The sequence below is a fragment of the Hippopotamus amphibius genome, chromosome 15 (assembly GCF_030028045.1).
Source record: "Hippopotamus amphibius kiboko isolate mHipAmp2 chromosome 15, mHipAmp2.hap2, whole genome shotgun sequence".
NCBI classification, from domain to species: domain Eukaryota; kingdom Metazoa; phylum Chordata; class Mammalia; order Artiodactyla; family Hippopotamidae; genus Hippopotamus; species Hippopotamus amphibius.
Window position 1 is genome coordinate 14,878,874 of NC_080200.1, and position 16,912 is coordinate 14,895,785.

The 16,912-nt window shown below is 49.1% G+C and overlaps 1 protein-coding gene and 1 long non-coding RNA gene across 3 annotated transcripts in view; both read left to right on the forward strand.

The window, feature by feature from the left end:
* Positions 1-16,912, forward strand: part of SUGP1 (SURP and G-patch domain containing 1) — a 32,559-nt gene that overhangs the window by 4,208 nt on the left and 11,439 nt on the right. For both annotated transcript variants that reach the window (XM_057709533.1, XM_057709532.1), the window contains exons 3-8: positions 2,145-2,245; positions 3,277-3,477; positions 5,490-5,613; positions 5,945-6,045; positions 7,037-7,160; positions 16,398-16,753. In XM_057709533.1, coding sequence (XP_057565516.1) covers positions 2,145-2,245; positions 3,277-3,477; positions 5,490-5,613; positions 5,945-6,045; positions 7,037-7,160; positions 16,398-16,753 — 1,007 coding nt within the window. The remainder of the gene's footprint in view (positions 1-2,144; positions 2,246-3,276; positions 3,478-5,489; positions 5,614-5,944; positions 6,046-7,036; positions 7,161-16,397; positions 16,754-16,912) is intronic.
* On the forward strand, positions 7,172-9,438 carry LOC130836888 (uncharacterized). The gene is made up of 3 exons (XR_009049228.1): positions 7,172-8,189; positions 9,214-9,328; positions 9,422-9,438. It is a non-coding gene; the product is annotated as an uncharacterized LOC130836888 (long non-coding RNA).

The window sequence follows — 16,912 nt, forward strand, 5'->3', positions numbered from 1 at the left end:
TACTAGAAGGCCCTGCTTGTTTAATGCCAAGGCTGGTTATCAGCAGAACATTCTCTTTCATGTAAAATAACTTCTACTGCCTTCTCTCTCTCTCTTTTTTTTTAAACTTTAAAGATAATTCATATATGTGGTAGAAAACATGGAAAATAGAGGAGAAGAAAATGAGGAAAAAATAAACTCAGTTGTAACGCTGCAACCCAGAGGCAAGTGCTGGTTGCAGTTTGATGGATTTTTGTAACAATTTTTCAGTCAAACATATTTTGACATAAGTAGGACCACACTGTAGATACTGTTTTACATCCTGCCTTTTTGTTTTTCATTTAACGTTGTGCTTAGTTGTTTTATTTATAAGACTTTGACTTTTCAGGGCCACTTCATCTGCCCTATGGATATCCCGTAATTTATGTAACCAGTGCCGCTTGTTGGCTGCTTAGGGTTTTTTCACTTTTACTTCATTAGAACAGATTTCTAGGAGGATAAAACTTTATTTTAAAGGAAAAAGTTCAGACCTGTGCGCTCCCTGTGCTTTTCCAGTTATTGGGTGTGTCTGTATGGTGGATGTGGCCCTGAAAGCAGCACATATGAGGAGTTTCTGAGGTTGGAGCAGATAGTATGCTATAGGAAAAGATGGAAGAAGTAGAATATATATTGTGATCACAGCCTTGTTTCCTTCTATTTCTAATCTAAGGGGCAAATGAAAAAAGTATACCAAAGTATTAATAGTGGCTCTTGTGAGGCGATGAGACTTTTTTGCGGTTTTCTCCTTGCTTTCTATATTTCTGTTTTTTTTTTTCACATTCCCATTTGCTCATAATGAGCCTCTATCACTTTTATGATAAGGAAAATGAATTTGGGGGCTTGCCTGGTGGTCCAGTGGATAAGACTCTGAATTCCCAATGCAGGGGGCCTGGGTTCGATCCCTGGTCGGGGAATTAGATCCCACACACCGCAAGTAAGAGTCCTCATGCTGCAGCTAAGAGTCTGTATGCTGGGGACTTCCTAGGTGGTACAGTGGTTAAGAATCCACCTGCCAGTACAGGGGACACAGGTTCGATCCCTGCTCCAGGAAGATCCCACATGCCGCAGAGTAACTAAGGCCGTGCGCCACAACTACTGAGCCTGCGCTCTAGAGCCTGTGAGCCACAACTATTGAGCCCATGTGCCACAACTACTGAAGCCTGTGCACCTAGAGCCCAAGCTCCACAGCAAGAGAAGGCAATGCAATGAGAAGCCCATGCACTACAAGGAAGAGTAACCCGCGCTCGCTGCAACTAGAGAAAGCCCGTGTGCAGCAACGAAGACCCAACACAGCCAATAAATAAATAAATGAATAAATAAATTTATTTTTAAAAAAAGTGTGTATGCTGCAACTAAGAGTCTGCGTGCCACAGCTAAGAAGTCCACATGCCATAATTAAAGATTCTGTGTGCCACAACTAAGACCCGGTGCAGCCTAATTACATAAATAAATATAAAAATTTTAAATTAAAAAAAATGAATTTGAATTAAACATTTATGCCTCCGGGTTTGCTTTTGTGCTTCATTAAAAATAAATTTTTCTTTTTTTCAAAATAAAATATACTCTTTGCAAAAAGAAAAGAGAGAAATAAAAATATAAAATGCCCCTGTAATTCTCCCACCAAGAGATTGCTTTGGGTGTCTTCCCGTGCCCATGTGAAGCCCACAGAAGTGCTGGCTGACCCAGGCCTGGATCTGCGGTCACACACAGGTACAGACACAGGCCCTGCCTTTGAGAACTCTGCAGTCTAGCTGGGGAAGCAGACGTGGGAGCCAGTGATAGCCCAGATGATCTGTTAACAGTAAGTACGGCAGGTGCTGTGCAGGAAGAGGGCAGGTGCTTCTGAGCCATCTTGTTGGGGAGGCCCTTTGGACCTGGAGGGTCAACCTGCGGGTAGGGTAGAGAGAACATCAGCACAGGTAGGGCTGCTTTGACTAGAACAAGATTTTTCCATCTTACTACTCTGAAGGCTGCTCTGTGCACTCAGTAGTTCCCTGGCACCTTTGGGGGCCTGTTTTTAGTCCCCTTAGGTGAGAATGGCGGTGGGGGTGGGACTGAGGCCCGCAAGGCATGCTCCCTCCCCTCTTCTCAAGGCTTACCCTCTCTGTTCTCTGTCTCGGGTCTAGAATTGCAAACGCACACAACTCTAACGTTTCCAACAAGTTCGCCAACGATGGCAGCTTCTTGCAGCAGTTTCTGAAGTTGCAGAAGGCACAGACCAGCACAGGTGAGTGCGGTCACCCCTGTCCTATGTCACCTCCTCCTAGAGCTCCCCCTGCCAGCTCTCTCTCCCAAGGGTCCCTCAGCACCTCAGAAATGGCAGGTCCCACCTTAGACTTTTTCCTCCCACCGCTTGTTCATTGAGTGCCCTCATTCTGCTCATCCTCACACTAAATGCCCAGGGAGAGAGTGCATTATCTTGCCCTCTTGGCGCTCACCCCCAAGTAGTGAAGACAAATAAGCCAGGTTACAATCGGGGGGATAGGGGCCAGGACTAAGGACGCCCCAGGGTTGTGGTACTGAGGCTTGAATTAGAGCAGCAGCCCAGGTGCAAGGAACAGGACCCTCTTCTGTGCGTGGGAGCGGGGGTAGGGAGGGTCGCTTGGCCCATGGGAGCCCCGTGGGACATGCCAGGTGGGATAATCACCACCTGTAGGAAGCCCACCTATGTCTGTGCCTGTGCTGTTTACCAGTCTCATTTTTACTGTAAGAAAGTTACTGGGGAAATAGCTGACCTTCAGCCTTTGTCAGGTTTCCCAGGTAACAGCTAAGAAAGTTAACCCAAGGCCAAATTTGCCCACAGAGAGGGAGGAAGGGCTATATGAGCTCTTCACTGCAGGGTCTCAGATCATGAGTTGTGTTTGAAAAGTCCCGAATAGGCTGGCTCCAGCCTGCCACTGACTGCCAGAGGGAGTGAGTGTAAGCTGGACGTGGGGATTCGAGTCTCATCTGGAAGAGTTGTTGCATCCCTAGTCTATGACACAGACATCAGAGGCACCTACTGCCAAAGTTGCCACCTGCAGAGTCCTGGGGTGGGTGACCACAATAGGTTATTCCTCTCTGAACCTCAAGGGTCCTCATCTGTAAAATGGGGGTGGCGTCCTCCCTGAGTCCTTCCGAGCACCCGCTGCCTGCCAGTGCTGTGCTGGAAGTTAAGAACCCAGCCACTTGGGGGCTCAGGGCATGCAGGTTAGGCAGGAAGGTGAGGAAAGCTGCGCCACAGACCCTGAACATGGGTATCCTTCCTCGTATCCCAAGATGCCCCTCCGAGTGCGCCCACTGCCCCGCCTCGTGTGCTCCCTCGCACCGGGAAGAGGCCCCCCCTCATCAGTAGCCCGCTGGGCCAGGTGAAGAACTACGTACACGCCAAACAGCTGCCCGTAGCCAGCCGCCCGAGTGTCTTCCAGTCTCCTGATGAGGACGAGGAGGAAGACTATGAGCAGTGGCTGGAGATCAAAGGTAAGGTTCAAGGACTGCTGCCCTCCTTCCACAGCTGCTCCTCCAGCTCCACAGGCAGGATCCATGGTCACCGTGGAAAGCAAAGCCAGGGGTGTGGGGTGCTTGGGGCTGTGGTCAAGGGGTGCTGTCAGGCCTCCAGGCTGAGCCAGGGGTCAGAGTGGGGCCCTTCAGGATGAGGGAGGTGAAGGAAGGGGCGGGGAGCAGAGCTTGGGGAGCGTGGAGGGGCTGCAGAGTGTGGGTTCATCCTGGGAGCTGTCCACTTGTGTGGGGGCTGGTCTCCATTGGGGGGTGTTCTCAGGGGAGCATTCTCTTGTACCCTCCTCATCCAGTACTAGAAGAGGAGCTCCTGAAAGCGGGTTACTTGTCTCCCCTAGTTTGGGCCAGAGGTATGAGTGTGCGGGCCGGATGGTGTGCTTTCCTGCCCAGGGAAGGACAGTCATTGGTCTTGGGTGGCCAGTTCAGGCCCCATGGTGGAGGAGGGCAGAGGAGGGTGGTGGCGGTAGCACTCCTAGTGCATCCAGCCATGTTCATATTCAGAATGAGACTTCGGTGCCACCTGAGCTATGTGGGCCACCTCTGCTCCAGAATGGCTGGTACAGTCATGTCTCCCTGACAGGACAGACTGAAGTGACCATATAATCATGTCATGACAGCCTCCAGACCTCTTGTTCTGGATGAGGGTGCTGGCTTCAGGCCGTGCATCTAAGCAGATCAGTTGCCAACCTTGAACCTTGGAGCATTAGTCAGAATGGAGCCAGTGAGTGTAGAGTTTCCTCAGATGGTACGCTCCTGGGAACTGCCACTTTATGAGGGGCAGTGGGTGTCTTAAGGCCTTTGAGGGCTTTTATGGCCTGCTGTTGATATAACCTCAGCAAAGCACCTGTGATTGTAAAGTGACCAGGTCAGAGTCGTTGCCAGGTATGTGGGAGGAGGGTGAGGCTAAGGGGAAAGGTGGACACAACGTCCATGAGACCTCTTATAGGTCCTCCTTAGGTCACATGTTTGCACCACTCCCTACCCACCCACCCACCCCTGCCCCCGAAACTTCCTGGCAGTACAAGCAACAGGAGGAATAAGAGTGGCCACTGGCTCAGTGTCTGGCCCCATTGCCAGGAGTAGCAAACATTCCTAAGCACTGACTGACATCAAGAAATTTTTCCTGGGAGTTCTCATACGAGGAATATGAGCTGTATGGTGGCCGACGGTCTCAGAAACCGGCCAGTAGTAAATACAAAAGCAAGTTCCACGTGGCTCAAAGTGGAGGCTGATACAAATACAAAAGTATGTGTTTTTAGCTTGGTTCACTGAAAATGCTCTGAGGTAACAGTTAAGCCCATTGCAGTGAGTGTCCCCAGCTCCCAGATGTTGGTCTGGAAACACACTTTGTCACTCATGGAACCCAGGACTTCTTGGAGAAATGTGGCTCTAGGTCTGGGCAGGAAGTGTCTGAGATGATCCTGAAGCGCCCTGTCCCAGCAGATGTGGAGATGCCTGGGGTCATGCCCAGAGGCCTCAGGAGCTAGCTTGAAGAGGCTCCACCGGCCACAGAGGGGATCATTGAGCTTCTGTGATGACATTAATTGCCTTGGATTGAAACCCACTGATGTCTTTAAATCAGAGTTTGTAATGATATTTTAAAAAAGAACGTGTCTTTAGAGGATGAGAGGGAATTCATCCTTGTACTAAACACTGGCAAAGAAAGGAATTGAGCATTCCAGAAAAGGAGAGGGGAGGCTGGCTATGTTTCCCAGTGTCTCCCTGCCAGCCTGGGGACTGGCCTGGCCTTTGGGAGGCTCACACACTTTTCTCCCTCCAGCGTGTCTCGCAAAGGCTGTCTAGACCGACTCACCCCTCATCATGGTGCTTTGTGCATGGACCCGGGATGCCCGACAACCTCCCACATTTCACCCTCTTCTCCCCCCACCCCTCTGTCCTTGTGGTCCATAGAGAGAGTGTGCCTGTTGACTGTGGGGTGTGTGAGTTGAACCCCCGTACTGACAGCCTCCTTAAAGTTTCACCCCCAGAGGGAGCCGAGACTCGGAAAGTGATAGAGAAATTGGCCCGCTTTGTGGCAGAAGGAGGCCCCGAGTTAGAAAAAGTAGCTATGGAGAACTACAAGGATAACCCGGCATTTTCGTAAGTATTTCTGGGAGGGGAAGGCCGCTGCTACTTAATGTTCTTGCCACACGTTAGTACGTGCAGATGTTCTTGTAAAGCCCTGGTGGTGAGTGAGGCTGGCCGGGGCTGGGTGCTTACTTGCGTGGGCCAGATACTGTTCCGAGCGCTTTCTAACTCACACCAGAGGTTGCAAGGGGCTCCAGTGTGGTGTGGAGACTTACTTTTGGGCCCCATCAAGGCGTCTCTGCTGACCAGCTTGCTTTTGCACAATATGTCTTCACAAGCTGCATGGGTCCACCCATCCCCGCCACTCATTTTCCACTCTCTGTTCTGCAAAACTCCTTTCCAGGTTTTTGCACGATAAGAATAGCAGGGAGTTCCTCTACTACAGAAAGAAAGTGGCTGAGATAAGAAAGGAAGCACAGAAGTTGCAGGCAGTCTCTCAGAAAGGTAGGTGGGTGAAGGGAGTGGGAGGTTCTAGGGAGGCGTGTGGACAAACCACACCCCATGTGGAATCGGGGTTCCTTTCCTGGAGCCCACCGTGGCATGGGGTGGCATCAACAGTGCAGGTCTGTGCCCACCCAGGCTGCTGGGGTCACGCTGGGACCAGCACTGCCCTCCCTGCCAGTGCTCTGAGGAGTGGGGAAATCTAAGGGTCAAGGTAAAGGTCAGGGTCATGTCCAGGACCTCAGCCCTGTGCATGTAAAGGGGGCCTAGGGGAGGGACACTTGCCCCTTGGTTCATGGTCATTTTCACAAGTGCTAGTGAGCACCTGCTACATGCTGGGCACTGAGGACACCTAGAGGCAAATGCAGTGCCTGACACTTATGGAGGGGGGCAGGAGACAAAAACGATCAGCTGGTGAGATCCTGGTGGGATGAGTGTCGGGAGGGGAGGATGCTGCCCAGTCTCCAGCTGTAGTGAAGTGAAAGCCCAGTCAGGTGCTGGTGGGCAGCAGGGGGATTGATGTTTAAGCCAGATGTGGGCCACAGACATTGGTTCATCATGTCTGTCACGTGCAGTCGCTTGCAGTCCCCTTGCCCTGACCTTCTTCCCAGGAGAGATGGGCCAGGCCCATCCCCGAATGTGACCTGGGGCGGGTAGCTGCCTGCAGAAAGACTGAGATGGGGATTCCCATCTCTCCTCCAGCCTGGACCCAGACCATCCCTCACATTCTGTTCCCACGACCCAGCATGTGTCCAAAACCCCCACGCCTGTGGGGTGGGAAGGGGTGGGGTATGGGGGGGAGGGCGGAGGCTCAAGGTATATTAATAATATTAGTTCTGGTGTTTGGTTCCAGTGAAGTAATCTGATTCCCATTTGCCTGTTTTTCTTTGTATTGTTCCTAAAATAAACCCCTCTTGTTGCCTGTGGGGTTCTTAGCAGAAATTAGGCTGTTGGGTGTGGTGAGTTGAGCTCAGTACTGACAGCCTGCTTAAAGTTTCACCCCCAGAGGACGAAGAGGTCAAGAACCTCGCAGAAAAGTTGGCCAGGTTCATAGCGGATGGGGGTCCCGAGGTGGAAACCATTGCCCTCCAGAACAACCGCGAGAACCAGGCATTCAGGTAAGGGGGTGGGTACCCACTGGGGAGGTAACCTCTCACCCTAGTCACGGCTCCCCCGCTGAGAAAATGGACTCAGCCTGGTATTGAGGCATGCTAGGGTCCCATGGCAAGAAGTTGGCAGGGCCAGGACTCAGGTCCAGGATTTTCTGACCACAGAGTTTAGCCCTGCCACCCCGTAGGCGTTCCCCAAGTGCACATTGGTGCCCTGAATCATCTCTGAGGCAGGTGTGTGGGGCCCTTTGGGGCCTTGTGTTTTCCAGGTGCCTCGTGGAGAAAGTCTCTGGCACTTGCCTTGCTCCCTTGAAACAGAATAGGCCAGGCTCTCTGAGCAGAAACTCACAGAATTGTTCCCTGTGTGCATCCTTAGGGTCTCATCTTTACCACAAGGGAAATGGCAGGAAAGTGGGGAATGTGATGCCTCAGGCTCTGGGGAGGGGAAACCCTCAGCCTGTGTGCAGGTTCCACAGAGCGTGTGGGACAAGCAGCCTGGCCTCCCTGCTGTCCCCAGCCATGAAGTCACACACCACTCCCTTGGGCTGGGTCTGTACTCACCCACTCTGTCATTCCTTGGGTGGGTTCAGCCCTTGCTCTTAGTGGGGGAAGACTGATCGGGTGGGGGCAGGATGTTGGGGTGTGGGTGGGGCAGTCACTGCTGCAGGGCAGGGACTGACAGAGGTTTGTGAGTTGGACGCCGAACCTGTTGTGGAGGTGATATACCCACGAGGACACTTTTGGCCACAAGTAACACAAGTCCCCACTCAGTCAGTGAGGAGATGCGATGGCGCTCGTAACAAAAAGTGCCGGAGCAGCAGCCATCTGGGCTGCTTGATTCAGCAGCTCTAGACGCCATCAGGGACTCAGGAAGAAGGAAGCAGGAGTGGATGCTGGGCAGGCGGCCAGTCGCATCTACTACATGTGAGCCAGCGTGAGCTAGACACGGCACAAAGTGAAGGGCGTCTGGAGGGACTGCCACGCAGGAGTGAAGCGGCAGAGATGGCGGGCGCTGTGCCACCGTGGCAGGGGTGCAGGGTGAGCATGGACGTGGTGCAGATGGGCCCTGGAGCTGGGCAGGGCTGGGTCCCAGAGGCTCAGGTGTTCACTGAGAGCCTTTGGAGGGTCTGCATAGGGAGTGACAGGGTCAACTGTTCTTCCAGGCTCATCTGGCCACAGTTGTGGAGGGTGGTCAGGCACACCAGGTCGAGGTACGTGGGGGCAGAGGGAGCCAAGGGGTGGAGTGGGGAAGGGCCACTGAGGGTTTCAGGTGTCCCTGTGTCTGGTACCGGGGCAGCTAGGCGCTTTCCTGGGGGCTGTGGGGTGTTTGGGTCTAGAGTTCAGGAGACCCAGGATCCCCTCACAACATAGTGATATCGGCCACCGCTCCACACTACCCAGACCAGTGTTACTTAACAGTCACTACGTCTTTTTTTCCTTCATTTACCTAAGTAAGTTTATTTAAACAGGAATCTTAGTGTACTGTCATGTGACAGGAGCTGACAAAAAAGTGGGCGAGGTAATGGAATTCTGTGCGAAGCCCCCAGCCCAGGTGGCTCTCCCTGGTCAGAGGGCTCCAGGGCTCAGCAGCTCCAACCAAGCCTTTCCCCTGGGGTCAAAGCGTAGAGACGTTATCACAAGTGACTCCACGCCCTCCCTGCAGCGGTTGCCCCTTGTCGGGGCATTACTGGTTGGCATCCAGCTTGTTGGGTGTGGCTTTGATGGAGGCTAGAGGGTGACTGCCACCTAGCAGTCTAGAAGATGAGGACAGAGCCTGGGAGTGTCTGGCAGAGAAGTAGCTGAAGGTGAGCAGCGTGGTCTGGGAGAGCTCATTCAGCACCAGAGCTGAACCACAGTCAACAACTGCACACGTTGGGGAAGTAGTAAATGAGGGAGGATCCGGTGTCTGGGCCTGGGCAAGGCATGCAGGTTCATACCAGGCAGACTGTTTCATCTCCACATGGGATCGGGTGCAAGGCAGCTCCTCTCTCCCCCACATCTAACAGCCGCTCCACGTTCCTGCCGCTCTTGACCCTTCCCCACCCTTCTGATTTCCCAGCAGCTGTGTGTTTTGGGAAACAACCGTAATAGCTCTGCTCATCTGTAAAGAAGCTGGAAATACCTGTTCCTTTGACCAGTCATTCCACTTCTGAGATGCCATCCCCAGAAATAATGTTGTATGTAGCACTGTCATAGTCATGAAAAATTGGTAACACAATGAAAAAAGTCCAGCCCCAGTGGGCTAAACTCTTATAATTGCATCTCCCCAGTGGAATCGTGGCCATCAGAAGGCAAGTTGTCGAAGGTGGTAGCAGCCAGCACACCTCAAGCCACGTGTGGCCCTAACACATCACCTGGGTGAACCATGTTGTTCTTTACAGCAACCTGGCGTGTTGGCCTTTAACAGGTGAGCAAGGCAAGGAGGCCAGGTGGTGGAGATGCCTTCACCCACCATGCTATATGCTGCATTCTAACAGGAAAGCCTTATGTTGTTGGGTTAAGAAACTCTTAAAATATCAGGATACAGAAAATAGAATCACAGCTCTATTCAAATAAATCTGCACTGAAAAAAAGTCTGGAAGGAAAGACACCAACTGTTAACTTTGGTTAACCCTGCGGGTGGGACCGCACCAACCAGAGGGGGTCTTTGTTGTAGAATCCCCTGCACCTGGGCCTGGGGCCCGCAGTGAACTGTGGCGCTCCTTGCGGACAGGCATACCCTTGGGGGGCTCTTGGGTGCTACCTCTCAGAGCAGCTCAGGGGAGACTCAGCATGAACCAGCAGGTGAGGCCAGGAGGAGGCAGGCTTGTGAGCCTAGAGGAGAGCCATCCTGTTAGGAGCTGCCCCCCTGCCGGGGTGGGCAAATTCCCCAGTCTGCTTCTCTTGGAGGAACCAGATCACTTTAAATCCATGTCCTGTTTGCCACAAGTCTTTTTTAAATTCAGCCATCTGCTCCCTTCCCTCTTTGAACGACTTCTTGCTTTGGTCTCTTAATTTTTTTTTTAAATGTTACTTTCTGAGCCGTTTTAGGTTCCCCGCAGAATTGCGGGGAAGGTACAGAGACTTCCCATGTGCCCCCTTCCCCAACACGTGCACAGCCTCCCCTATTATCGACATCCCCCATCAGGATAGTGTATTTGTTACAATTGATGAACCTATGTTGACACATCATAATCACCCAAAATCTATAGTTAGGGTTCACTCTTGGTGTTGTGTATTCTGCGGGTTTGGGCAAATGTGTAATGACATGTATCCACCATTATGATATCCTACAGAGAATTCTCACTGCCCTAAAATTCCTTGTGTTCTGCCTATTCATCCCTTCTTCCTCCCCAACCCCTGGCAGCCACGTAGTTTTGCCTTTTCCAGAATGTCATATAATTGGAATCATAGTACGTTGCCTTTTCAGATTGGCTTCCATCACTTAGTAATAGGCATTTAGGGTTGCTCTGAGTGGTTTTTTTAGCTTGGTAGCTCATTTCTTTATAGCACTGAGTAATTTTCCATTGTCTGGGTAAACCACAATTTATGTATCCATTCACCGCCTGGAGGACATCTTGGTTTCTCCCAAGTTTTGGCAATTATGAATAAAGTTGCTATAAACATCAGGGTACAGGGTTTTTGTGTGGCTATAAAATTTCAACTCTTTTATACCAGGAAGTGTGATTGCTGGATTGTATGGTATGTTTAGTTTTGTAAGAAACTGCCACACTGTCTTGTACCATTTGCTTTCCCCACAGCAGTGAATGAGAGTTTCAGTTGTTCCATATCTGTATCAACATTTGATGTTGTCAGTGTTTTGGATTTTGGCTGTTCTTACAGGTGTGTAGTGATATTCATTGTTTTAATTTGCATTTCCCTGATGACATGGTGCGAAGTATCTTTTCATAATGCTTATTTGCCATCTGTAAATCTTTGGTAAGGTGTGTGTTAAGGTTGTCGTTGGCCTGTTTTTTATTTTTATTTGTTTTTTATTCTTTTAATAAATTTATTTATTGGCTGCATTGGGGCTTCATTGCTGCACGTGGGCTTTCCCTAGTTGTGGCGAGTGAGGGCTACATTTCGTTGTGGTGCCTGGACTTCTAAATGTGGTGCCTTCTCTTGTTGCAGAGCACTGGCTCTAGGCATGTGGGCTTCAATAGTTGCAGTACACGGGCTCTGTAGTTGTGGCTCGCAGGCTTAGTTGCTCCGCGGCGTGTGGGATGTTCCTCAACCAGGGATCGAACCTGTGTCCCCTACATTGGCAGGCGGATTCTTAACCACTGCGCCACCAGGGAAGTCCCCCATTATTTATTTATTTATTTATTTATTTAATTGGCTGTGTTGGGTCTTCATTGCTGCACATGGGCTTTCTCTAGTTGCAGCAAGCGGGGGCTACTCTTCGTTGTGGTGCGCAGGCATCTCATTCAGTGGCCTCTCTTGTTGCAGAGCATGGGCTCTAGGCACATGGGCTTCAGTAGTTGTGGCACATGGGCTCAATAGTTGTGGCACACGGGCTTAGTTGCTCCGTGGCATGTGGTATCTTCCTGGGGCAGGGATTGAACCTGTGTCCCCTGCATTGGCAGGCGGATTCTTACCCACTGCGCCACCAGGGAAGTCCCCCATTTTTTAACTGACTTGTTTATTTTCTTATTGTTGGATGTTAAGAGTCCTTTGTATATTTTGGATAATAGTCTTAATCAGATGTATCTTTTGCAAATATTTTCCCCGGTCTGTGGCTTTTCTTCTCATTCTCTTGACATTGTCCTTTGCAGAGCAGAATCTTTTTTTCTTTTTTTTAATATATATATATATATATATTTTTAGATTTATTTATTGGCTATGTTGGGTCTTCATTGCTGGATGCGGGTTTTCTCTAGTTGCGGAGAGCAGGGGCTACTCTTCGTTGTGGTGCATGGACTTCTCATTGCAGTGGCTTCTCTTGTTGCGAAGCACAGGCTCTAGGCATGTGGGCTTCAGTAGCTGTGGCACATGGGCTTGCTTGTTGTGGCTCACGGGCTCTAGAGCACAGGCTCAGTAGTTGTGGTGCGTGGGCTTAGTTGCTCTGTGGCATGTGGGATCTTCCCAGATCAGGGATTGAACCCGTGTCCCCTGCATTGGCAGGTGGATTTTTATCCACTGTGCCACCAGGGAAGTCCCAGAGCAGAAGTTTTTAACTTAATTTAATTTTTTTTTTTAACACTTGAAAACCTACCTTTAAAGAGCATCTGTTACATGCTTTACGTGTTTACATTCAAGGCTTTTGCCTAATTATAACGCAGTCAAATTTCCAAGTACTTATTCATTTTACTTATACACTAAGCCGCTAGGAATAGAAGTTTTTAATTTTAATAAAGTCCAGCTTATCAGCTGCTTTCATGGATCATGCCTTTGGTGTTATATCTAAAAAGCCATACGCAAGGTTACGTAGGTATTCTCCTATGTTTTATATTTTTATGTTTTATATTTTAGGTCAGTGATACATTTTTAGTTGCTTTTTGTGAAAGTTATGAGGTCTGTGTCTACATTCTTTGTTTTTTGGGGGTTTTTTGCTTGTGGATGTCCAGTTTCAGCACCATTTGTTGAAAAGACTGTCTTTGCTCCATTTGTCAAATGTGTGACTGTATGTGTGTGGATCTGTTTCTGGGCTCTTTATTCGGTGCTGTTGATCTCTTTGTCCATTCTTTCACTAAAACCCCTCTGCCGTGATTACTGTGGCTTTACAGTCAGTCCTCCAACTTTGTTCTTCTTCATTATTGTGTTGGCGATCGTGGGTCATTTGTCTCTTATATAATAAAACTCTAGAATCAGTTTGTCAATATCCACAGAATAAATGATTTTGACTGGAATTGCATTGATTCTAGAAATCAAGTTGGGAGTAATTGACATCTTGGCCACACTGAGTCTTCCTGTGAACATGGAATCTGTCTAACTTTATTTAGTTCTTTGAATTCGTTCATCAGAGTTTTTTAGTTTTCCTCATATAGATCTTGTACATATTTTGTTAGACTTATACCTAAGTATTTCATTTGGGGGAATGCTAATGTAAATGGTATTGTGGGGGGTTTGTTTTTGGTTTTATTAAAAATTTATTTTGGCTGCACTGGTTCTTAGTTGTGGCACACGGGCTCTTTGTTGCAGCATGTGAGATCTTTAGTTGCAGCATGCAGACTTCTTAGTTGCAGCATGCGGACTTCTTAGTTGCAGCATGCAGGCTGCTTGGTTGTGGCTTGCAGGATCTTAGTTGTGGCATGCATGTGGGATCTAGTTCTCCAACCAGGGATCGAACCTGGGCCCTCTGCCTTGGGAGCGTGGAGTCCTACCAACTGGACCACTAGGGAAGTCCTGATAGTGTGTTTTTAATTTCAAAATCCACTTGTTCATCGCTGGTATTGACTTCTGTAGATTAACCTTGTATCCCGCAACCTTGCTATATAATAGGTTATTAAGTTCCAGGGTTTTTTGGTCTGTTCTTTCATCTGTGTTTTTTATTTATTTATTTATTTTTTGGCTGTGCTACGTGGCTTGCGGGATCTTAATTCCCCAACCAGGGATTGAACCCAGGCCCTTGGCAGTGAGAACGCAGAGTCCTAACCACCAGGGAATTTCTTCATCTGTTTTTTCTATGTAGACGATCATGTCATGTTTCTTCCTTCTCAGTGTGCCCTCTGTTTCCTTTTCTCATCTTATTGCATTACCTAGAACTTCCAGTATGATGATGAAAAGTATCGGAGAGGTGGGATATTCTTGGTTTGTTTCTGTTCTTAGTGGAAAAACTTGAGGTTAGCTGTAGGTTCTTTATAGATATTCTTTTTTTTTTTTAATTAAAATTTTTTTTTTTGGCTGCATTGGGTCTTCATTGCTGTGCATGGGCTTTCTCTAGCTTTCGCGAGCAGGGCCTACTTTTCATTGCAGTACGTGGGCTTCTCATTGTGCTGGCTTCTCTTGTTTGCGGAGCATGGGCTCTAGGCACACAGGCTTCAGTAGCTGCAGCATGTGAATTCAGTAGTTGTGGCGCACGGGCTTAGTTGCTCCACGGCATGTGGAATCTTCCTGGACCAGGGCTCGATCCCATGTGCCCTGCATTGGCAGGAGGATTCTTAACCACTGTGCCACCAGGGAAGTCCCTGTAGATACTCTTTATCAAGTGGAGGAAGTTCCCTATAATCCTAGTTTACTGAGACTTTTTCTCATGAATGGGTATTAGATTTTGTTAAATACTTTTTCTGCAGCAATTGATATGATCGTGTGATGTTTTTCTTTTTGAGCCTGTTGGCCTGATGGATTTTAGCCTGTTGACATTACTTGATTTTCAGATGTTGAGCTAGTCTTGCCTGCCTAGAATGAATCCCACTTGGTTGTGGTGTATATTCTTTATATACACTGGTGTATTGGGTTTGCTAACATTTTGCTGAGTTTTTAAAAAAAATATCTATTTATTTTAGCTGCACTGGGTCTTAGTTGCAGCACTCGGGATCTTCATTGCTTCGTGCAGGATCTTTAGTTGCAGCATGGGGAATCTAGTTGTGGCATGCAAATTCTTAGTTGCAACATGCACATGGAATCTAGTTCCCTGACCAGGGATTGAACCGAGACCCCCTGCTTTGGGAGTGCTGAGTCTTAGCCACTGGACCACCAGGGAAGCCCCTGTTGAGGATTTTTACATCTGTGTTCATGAGAGATGTTGGTCTGTAGTTTTCTTTTCTTGTAATGTTTTTGTCTGCTCTTGGTATTAGGGTAATTGAGTAAGTTAAGAAGTATTCTCTCTGCTTCTATCCTCTGAAAGGGATTGTACAGAATTGGTATAATCTCTTCCTTAAATGTTTGGTAGAATTCACCAGTGAACTTCTGGAGGATTATTAATTACTGATTAAAATTCTTTAATAGAAATAGGCCTGTTCAGATTGTCTGTTCCTTCTTGTGTGAGTTTTGGCAGATTGTATCTTTCAAAGAATCAGCCCATTTCATCTGAGGTATCAAATTTGTGGGCATAGAGTTGTTCATAGTAATCCGTAGTAATTTTAATGTCTGTGGGATCTGTAATGATGGCCCTTTTTTCTTTTCTGTTATTAGTAATTTGTATCCTCTCTCTTTTTTTCTTAGCTTGACTAGAGAGGCTTAATGATTTTGTTGATCTTTGTTTCTTTTAATTTTTACAAATGTTCATCACCGGGTTTTCTGAAGGGTGTACATGCTTGTACCACGACCCAAGAATACAAAGAAGATGACACAATCTCCCCATCCCTCCATCCCACCGTAGGTACCAGTGTTAACAGGATTGGGAGTTCTTCCATCCCTCTCCCAGCTCTCATGTAGATGTGTAGGAATAGTCTGTGGACTTTTTTCTGCTAACTTCCTTGTATATAAAAGGAATTTATAGCATTCTTGGGCCTGCATGTTGCTTTTGTAGTACAGCATTGTGCTGTGACTGTCATTCCAGGTTCATGAGTGCAGGTCTAGCCCCTTCTTGTCAAGGGATGTGTAATCTCTGCTGTGCACAGGTTTTGCTGTGTGGAACTGGGCTGTAACTCTTCCCTCTGGTGTGGACTCCAGAGGTGGGACTGCAGTACGTGCATAGTCTGAGAGATTCCAGGCAGGTGCAAAAGGAGCTGCAGCCTCTGTCAGCGCTGAACGCAGCATCCCCTGCTCTGCACTTGGGGACCCACAGGTTCTAGCAAGGCTGTTAGTGGGCTCCCTGTCTGTTTCAGTGTTCAGTGTCTCTGTTTTGTCTCTCTCCACTGTTGATGTCTCTCAAGGATACATCAGAAAGGAGCACAGGTGTGCTCAGCTGTCAGGTTTGGGACAAATCCTGTGCTTTCTGGCACCAGGTGTCTCTTGCAACTCAGGATTTCTTGGTTTGTAGGCACCGGTGCACTCACCTAGGACAGCAGGGAAAGAAGCCCGGCAGAGCATGGGGAAGGTCTGAGAGAGCCTGCACCTTTTCCTTCGAGGCAGGGGATCAGTGATAGTGTGATGGGCATCCAGTAAAGGTGGGGTAGGGGCTTGGAGTGGCCCTCAGCTCACAGGAACAGCGTCATGACAGGCAGTGGGCAGATCACACTGTTCCTCAAGTTTGGGCCACTAGCGCCAGCAGCTGCAGAGGCCTGGCAGGGCAGGGGTTGTGGTAGAGACCTCCATCTTGACATGACCCTAAAGTGACCCTGGTCGACCCCAGTGTGCCTACACAAGGCCCAAGCTTCTCCTGTCCTAAATCTGGGGTAGGGGACTGAGGCCCAATGATGGTGTACCGCCCACTCTCTTTTGCAGCTTTCTATATGAACCCAACAGCCAAGGGTACAAGTACTATCGCCAGAAGCTGGAGGAGTTCCGGAAAGCCAAGGCTGGTCCCATGGGCATCCCCATGGCACCTGACCTCGGACTGAAGCGCAGATCTCCTCCTGAGACCCCGTTGGGGTCCATGCCCACTGCCACTACCTGCCCTACCTCATCTGCCCCCTTGCCCAACGTCAGCCCATCTTCAGCTGCCCCAGGGAAGCTGGCCACTACAGCCAACACGAAGAGGAAGCGAAAGAGCCGGTGGGGGCCTGAAGAGGACAAGGTGGAGCTCCCGCCTGCCGAACTGGTGCAGAGGGACGTGGACGCTTCGCCCTCGCCTCTGTCAGGTGGGCAGACCCCCTCCCCGAGCCTGCTGGGGAGGGCCTGGCATGTTTCACTGAGCATAACATTTTCAAGGTTCATCTGTGTTGAAGCACAAGTCAGAATTTCATTTATTTCCACTGCTGAATAGAATTCCACTGTATGGATAGACAACATTTTTGTTT